This window comes from Pogona vitticeps, chromosome 4, assembly GCF_051106095.1.
Source record: "Pogona vitticeps strain Pit_001003342236 chromosome 4, PviZW2.1, whole genome shotgun sequence".
Classification (NCBI taxonomy): domain Eukaryota; kingdom Metazoa; phylum Chordata; class Lepidosauria; order Squamata; family Agamidae; genus Pogona; species Pogona vitticeps.
Window position 1 is genome coordinate 126,129,383 of NC_135786.1, and position 7,953 is coordinate 126,137,335.

At 41.7% G+C, this 7,953-nt stretch overlaps 1 protein-coding gene across 1 annotated transcript in view; it reads left to right on the plus strand.

The window, feature by feature from the left end:
• Positions 1-7,674, plus strand: part of TMEM121 (transmembrane protein 121) — a 36,738-nt gene extending 29,064 nt beyond the window's left edge. The window contains exon 2 of the mRNA XM_072998275.2: positions 4,060-7,674. Coding sequence (XP_072854376.1) covers positions 4,789-5,727 — 939 coding nt within the window. The 5' untranslated portion in view covers positions 4,060-4,788 and the 3' untranslated portion in view covers positions 5,728-7,674. The remainder of the gene's footprint in view (positions 1-4,059) is intronic.
• Positions 7,675-7,953: the final 279 nt, after the last annotated feature.

Below are 7,953 nucleotides of genomic sequence, written 5' to 3' on the forward strand. Positions count from 1 at the left end.
TCTTCAATACCACCAACCCCCATTATTCCAAGTGACCAAACAATGGAAATATATTTTTTTCAGAAAAAAAATGGTTATAAAAGAACAAAAGGAGATATAAAACTTCAAATAGGTTTCAAAACAACTCAGAAATTTAAAATAGGAGGAACTGGAGGCTAGGCAATTTGAGAAGCGTTCCCAGAGAAAATAACAAAAAAACTGGCTTCTCTATGCTCCATGCTTACAATTCGGCATAGATCCAGAACATGCACAGACGACATAGCAAATCCCACGGGAGCTCAGTGATTTCTTAGAGAAACCTGACTAATCACACCTTGTTCTTTCCTGTTTTATACCCATCATCCACATTCCAGATCCTTCCCCACATTTCTACAATCACATTCCAAGTTCTTGTGAACCTTCTGGAAGGAGGTAATTTGTGTTAAATTAACTTTGCTTATTCCTTCTCCTCCCTCGTCAGCTGCAATCAGATATTTTCAGCTGATGTCAGTGCTCACTGTGCCTCCTACAAGAAGAGCCGGCCTGTGTAGCCTTCGGGAAGCTGCACAGTCCCAGGGTGGCCCCAGAGGAAGGGAATAGAGGGAAGTACTTCTGAGTACCCTCTACCTAGGAAACCCTGGAAAGAGTCAATATACATTGGAATCAACTTGATGACACACTATTATTATTATTTTTAAAAACCAGGAACAGTCAATCAAAATTATAAAAACATTGACTGGTATTATATAACAGACACAAGTTTTAACAAAAAACCTAAGTATGTGTTAAATACCGGTGCAATATGTATGCTGTTCTTAATATTGGCATTTTTGTAGCTCTGATGGTATTATTTCTGAGATCTGCAACAGCTTATAATACTGTGTTAAAAATTTTTTCTGTTGTTCTTAAAGCCCCAATTACTATGGGGAACACTGAAGTGTGTTTCGTCTCCAAACGAGATGTTTCAATTGCTAGGTCTCTGTACTTCATTCGTTTTTCCAATTCTTTATTTTCAACTCTGGTCTCCTGTGGAATTGCACTGTCAATGATCCGGACATTTCTTCATTCTATTACTACTAAATCTGGTATGTTGTGTTCAAGGTGTCTGTCCATTTGGATTCAGAAATCCCACAAGATTTTCACTTTCTCATTTTCTGACACCTTCTCTACCTGATGTTTCCATGGGTTTTTGGAGGATGGCAAGTTATATTTTTTGCATAATGACCAGTACACTAACTTTGACACTCTATCATATCTAACTTTCTAATCTGTTTGTGCAGTCTTTGGCCATTCACAAATGAGGTGTAACATAGTTTCATCTTTTTCTTGGCAGAGTTGACATTTTCTGTTAGCACTAACTCCTTGGATCTTAGCTTTCATCATGTTGGTTTGGAGTGTTTGTTCTTGTGCAGCAAAAATCAAGTCTTCTGTTTATTTCTTAATCGTCCCCAGTTTTAGCCATGACCATGCTGAATTATGATCATGCTTTCCATCAATATTTCTCGGGTGTTATCCATGTAGTGGCTTATTTTTTTCCAGCTGTTTAATTTCTTTTCAAATTGTTGTTTCTTATATTGAGCCTTTGTTTCTATTGTTTTCAAAATATTCTCCATTTTCACTGCTTACAGTAATTTTTCTCTGTACTGATTTAATCATTTAGGCTTTTTTTCTTCCTCGTCTACCTGCTCTATTTGCTGTAATCCACAGCCTCCAATTTTTTGTGGTAAATATAATCTGTCCACATCACTTTTTGGATGTAGTGTGTGATGCATGTTCATTAGTTTTTATGTTTTTTGATCCAATTCTTCTAGCTCATTTTGAATCCAATCTATTTTTCCAGTTGGGTATCTTATTACTGGAATGGCCCATGTGTTTATGGCTTTGATTGTTTTCTTCCCATTTAATTTAGATTTTAAAATTGTCCCCAATCTTTTGATATATTCTCTTTCTGTCAGTTCTTTAACTTTTGTGTGCACGATGTTGTCTGCTCCTAGTATTCCAAGGTATTTATAATTTTCATTACTTGAGAGTGATTTTATAATATTGCCATTTTAAACTCAATTCCATCTAGATTTTGGATCTTGCCACAGTGTATAGACAGAGCTGCACATTTGTCAATTCCAAATTTCATTTGGATATCTTCACTAAATATTTGCACTGTGTTTAGCAGTGATTCTATCTCTGTGGAACTTTTTGCAAATAGTTTTAGGTCATCCACGTATAAGAGATGATTGATTTTTTCCATCTTCTTGTGAAATATGGTAGCCCAATCCAGTTTTATTTAAAATTATTGACATGGGGATTAGTGAGATGTTAAGCAGCAGTGGTGACAAAGAATCCCCCTGAAACATTCCTCTTTAGATGTTAACTTCCCCAATTTCTTCACCATGGGCCATTAAGATGGTTTTGCATTTTTCCATGTTTTTCTTGAGGAACTTCTGTATGCTTTTACTAATCCCAAACATTTTTAGGCATGTGTTAATCCAGCTGTGTGGTAATGAGACAAACACCTTTTTATAGTCTATCCAGGCCATATTAAGGTTTGTTTTTCATCTTTTTGCATTCTTTAGTATAATTTTATCAATAAGCAGTTGATCTTAAAGTTCCCTTTCTGTTCAGTTGGATATAGGGAGTTTTCAGTTAAGTATTTATATATAGATCTTGCAAGTAGTCCTGTGAGGAGCTTGAACATTGTTGGAAGGCATGTAATTGGTCAATAATTAATGGGTTCATTGCCCTTTTGACGATCTTTTATTATCAGAAATGTGCAGCCTTTCATTCAGTCTTCAGTTGTAGAATTTTGAAGTGGTTAAATTGCACTGCTATACATTGATGGAGGCTTGATAGATGCTTTAACCAAAATCTATGCAGCTCATCTGGACCAGGTGCACTACAATTTTTCAGATCCTTTACTTGCCTCTTAATCATTTCAGTTGCTATTACAATATCATCCATTTGTTTTCCTTGAGTTTCTTTACAAATGTCTTTAATCCATGGGGCATTTTGGTTATGTCCGGTTGGGCTTTTCCACATTTATTTCCATAATAATAATAATGATCATGATAATGATTATTATCATGATCATTATTATCATTATTATTTCCCTAGGTAGAAAGGATGTTTTATAATCTTTGACATTCCTCCACAGCAAGATAATATTCCAATCTCCTCGACCAATGGGCAATCAGTCAGTTGCTTCTCTTCCTTTCACCTCCCACCTGCCTTTTCACAGTCAATATAAGTCTCGATTTAATGGACTGCCTGGAACCTATCATCCCCTCCTTTCCAGTTTCTTTACAGCATCCAATCTGAGTTACATTTTCATAAAATAACACTAACAAAAATGTGCCTTCTGATAGACTTCTCAGGTGAGGCACTCATGCAACATGTGGCTCGGCTAAATGTCAATCAGGATGATAATTCCTGCTACTTCCTAAAGCCATTTGGGATTTGATTAACATTATCCCCTTTCATTATAATCAGAACTAAGTCTGAATCCAACTCTAGGTATGTTTTGCCATGTTGTCATTTTTGTCTCAGCCTCAAGCTTTTAGGTCTGTCATTAAGCAGAATGAAGCAGTCTTCTTAGACAGCAGGTGCTGGAAGATGACAAGACTGTACTGTTCACCACTGCCATACAGTGCCATAATCATTGTTGAACAACTAGCAGAACTGTTACTGAGTACATCAATAAAGTAATTTTGATACCATTCATTGTACTGCTTTTAAAATGTGCCTTTGTTGTACTTCACCCCCAAAGTAACTTAATTACAGGAATGAGATAACCTGTAACTGAAAGATCTGCTGTTAATCCATCCACTAAAACCTGCTATTACTCCTGTCCCAGGTCCTTCTAGAAGAATACCTCAGACATCTCCTTTAAATGCAAGCATTCTCCACTTCTTGTCTCAAGAGTATAATCAGAGTGTAGGAATCTGCTTACCACTCCTCAGATCAAAGCAAAACAAACCACCAGCCCCAAAAAGCACAAGATAAGTCACTAAAGAGAACTGCAGTCTCAAATGCACTGATGAACAACAGGAGGGATATGCAGACTGACTTTTCTTTTGTCTTTTCCAGATCAGAGTTGATGTCACCAGGAAGGAGACTGTGGATAAGGAGAACTCTCACTTGAAAATGCAAGCCTTGTTCACTATGGATCCTGCTCCAGATAAGTTTGTGGCAGAAGATGCAGAAGGAGTCCCTAGAGAAAGGCTACTCTGGGCAGATGCCAGTCCTGCCTCCAGCTGCAGCTGAATCAGTTATCATTTGGGGAAGTAACACATTTCAACCTGATCTTCCTCTATCACCCTGATCTGGCTGCCTGATGATTTTTATGATTATCAAGTATCTGCATGAACTGCTGCCTGAGAGTCCAAAAGACAGGTGACTAACAGGTCAGCCTTCACCATCACCCAAGAAGGAAATTAACAAGAAAGACAATCATAGCTGAAAGAAAGAGAGAGGCTTTATCCAATATACTGTCAAAGACATTGAGAATAGCCTTCGGCAGAAGGGAACTCCAGTGGATTGCTCTGGAGGATTTGTCTGAGGATCTTCTATGTAGGAATCCTGCTCCAGAGACATTCAAGTTTTCTGGATGGTTGATTGTGCTAAGTTTGCTTCTGGGCTACAGGAGCCTGAGATTATTACATGAAATATCTGGGTCATCTTCCTGTCTGATCTTGTTTATTAACTAAGGAGTACTGATACCCAATGGCTGGGAACCATCAGTGACAAATGTAGGCCTGCACTTGTAACAACACAAGGAGGCCAGAAGAAGAAGGTAGGAGGTTTGATCATCTAAACATGGTGCTTCCACCCCCAGACAAGCGACATGTATGTCTCACCACTATTGTTATCATGACCAGCATGGCATTCATGGATGCATATCTTGTGGAGCAAAACCAAGGCCCCCGGAAGATTGGTGTCTGCATCATCGTATTGGTGGGAGACATCTGCTTTCTGATCGTGCTGCGCTATGTAGCTGTCTGGGTGGGGGCTGAGGTGAAGACAGCCAAGCGTGGCTATGCGATGATCCTTTGGTTCCTCTACATCTTTGTGCTGGAAATCAAACTGTATTTTATATTCCAAAACTACAAGGCTGATAAAAGGAACCTGGAGACTGTCGCCAGAAAGGCTCTGACCTTGCTTCTCTCCATCTGTGTACCAGGGCTGTATCTGGTGCTTGTGGCCTTGGATAGCATGGAATATATACGCACCTTCCGGAAGAAAGAGGATTTGCGAGGGCGTCTCTTCTGGGTGGCCTTAGACCTGCTGGATATTTTGGACATCCAGGCCAATTTGTGGGAGCCAAACAAGACTGGGTTACCCATCTGGGCAGAAGGGCTCATGTTCTTCTATTGCTACATTCTGCTCCTGATCCTGCCTTGTGTTTCTCTCAGTGAGATTAGCATGCAAGGCGAGCACATAGCTCCCCAGAAAATGATGCTCTACCCTGTCCTGAGCCTGGTGACCATCAACATTGTCACCATATTCATCCGGGCGATTAACATGGTCCTGTTCCAAGACAGCAGGGTCTCCACCATCTTTATTGGCAAGAACATCATCGCCATTGCCACCAAGGCCTGCACTTTCCTTGAGTACAAGAAGCAAGTGAAGGAATTCCCACAAAATGCTATTGCACTTGAGTTGCAGCAGAACTCTGTGTCCCACAACCAAACTGTCCACAGTACCCAAGGCATCTCTCATGAGCAATCTCCTACCCGGGAGATCTTGGACACATGATGGGGCCCTTCTGAACTCCGCATTTGCTCATGTTTTCTTGGGGGAGGGGGAGGGTTGGGGATTCTGCTGTCATTCCCAGCATGGAGAGCAGCCCCTGGCACAAGATGTGGATCAAATAACGGAACACCTCCTGCATCTCAGGTATTTCCTAAGGGCCCTGTAGGGAAAAACAAAACCAAATGAACGTTCCAAGGAGAACCTCATCCCCAGCATCAGATCTTTTCTATCTGTTTGTTACATGTGCTTCAAGGAATGAGGACTTTTGTTATCAGTCTTTTTTAAACAAGGGAGTGGGGTGGGGTGGGAGAATCAGGCCTGGCATTTGAACCAGTGCACCTGTAAAAATTGGTTTCTTATTTTAAACAGTTGTGTTTACAGTTTCTTATTTTTAAGAAGAAGAAACAGGTGCTGAATTGTGGCTGGGAACTCCAGATGGGCTTGGCCAGCTTTATGATCTGTACCTAGTAGTTCCTTTGATTGTTCTGTTCCACTGGTCACAACAAGGGGTCGTGCGCTGCTTCTACATGGATGCAGAAGAGATGAGGGAACTGCCCGGAAAAAGAGGGGCTGCAGCATTGCCAGAGTGCTAAGCAAGCCCCCTAAGAAGAGTACTTGACAAGAAGCTCAAGAGTTATTGTGACATTTTATCAAATTATTCAGCACAAGATTTCTGTCTTTAGAGAAAGAAACTACCGTCCTCTCTGATCCCTCCTAATTCCCAGTGGCATGCAGTTCCAGATGTTCGCACTGGGAAAGGTGGAGTGAGTTGCCAGGTAGGGCCACAAGTGGAAGCTGCAACCCTCAGGATTACAAAGATTAATTTTTATTCCAGCAAGCAGCTGAATTTATAACAGAAGTACTTTTGTATAAAGTCCACAACCACTTTCTAAAACAAGGCAAGGGGATCCATTCCTCTATGCCAGCCACAGATCTGCCAGCCAGGGCGTGGGGATGAGCAGAAGCCAGAGACACGTGATAAGAATAGGATGAAATCCAGACAGATGCAGGAGATGGGGGGAGGGAGGTGACTGTGCAATCCTCGGCAATCTTTTTTCACTCTCCCACATCAAGCCCTTGCTCCTGATTCTCTTATAGCCCAGCAGCCGTTTTCCTCAGCCATAAGCCTTACAATGTCTTCTGTGCCTGATGGCCAAAGCTCCCACAATATGCATGTGCCTCTCTTTCCCCCCCCCCCATCAGAATGAGGCTGTCCAGTGCTTACCTGGCTCGTCCAGGTATGCAGGCCAAGGGCCCCAGAGTGTGCCACTCACTGTCATGTTCAGAGTCCCACTGTATTTACTGTACAGTAAAAGGAGAGGGCAGGTATTCCCCCCCCAATATACTGCCACTCACCTTCCTATGTGTCTTTCCCAGCAGCTGATACCCAACCATTGCATTTCTCACCTCATAAAAGATGCAAAAGAGAATATGCCTTGAGGTTCAGTGGCAGACTGAACTCTCAGTCTTTCTACTGAATGAAACACACAGTCTCAGCTAAGCAACACAGGGCAACAGGTGGGGTCAGGAAAGAGAGGAGGGGCAAGCAGGAGTGGTGAAGAGGCAGCCTATCCTGGAGAATGGAAGTGGCCCAGGAGGACCGAGTGGAGTCTTGTTCTGCAAAGACCTCTCTCTAGGGATATCTACATGGCCACGGGCCACTGCTGACTTCCTTTGGTTTCCTCTTTGAATGCTCGCTGCTCCTACAAATGTGTTGCCCTAAAAGCAGAAGATCGTGGATTCATCAGGAAGTTGTGGTTTCTGAAGGTAAAGCATGCAACAGGCACTGAGCCCTTTTCCTGCCTGGAAAGGGACAATATCAAATCATTTTGTCACTTGTGATCCGACTCATTGGGGGGCATTTCACAGTTTTTGTTTTTGTTTTTTATTTTGTTTGAAGACAGTTCTGTTTTTATGTAATAAAGGGTTCTGGACACCCAACCAGAGTTCTTCCTGCTCTCTGTGTGCCTCCTTATTTTCTCATTCCCGCTTTTGTCTCCCCCTTTTCTGAAATCAGCAAGGCCTCTTGTCCTTCTCCCAGCCTTTCTGGGAATGAACCATTTTCTAAGGAGAGGCAAAATCCATGCTGCTAAGCTTAGCCAGGGAACCCCTCCAACAGAAGTTCATTACAAAAGCCATCAAAACCCCTTGCATTTTCTACCCCCCAATGTAGGACAACTCTGTTAGCTGAACAACCAGAGTGTGGTGTATCCATTGTAGAAATACGTT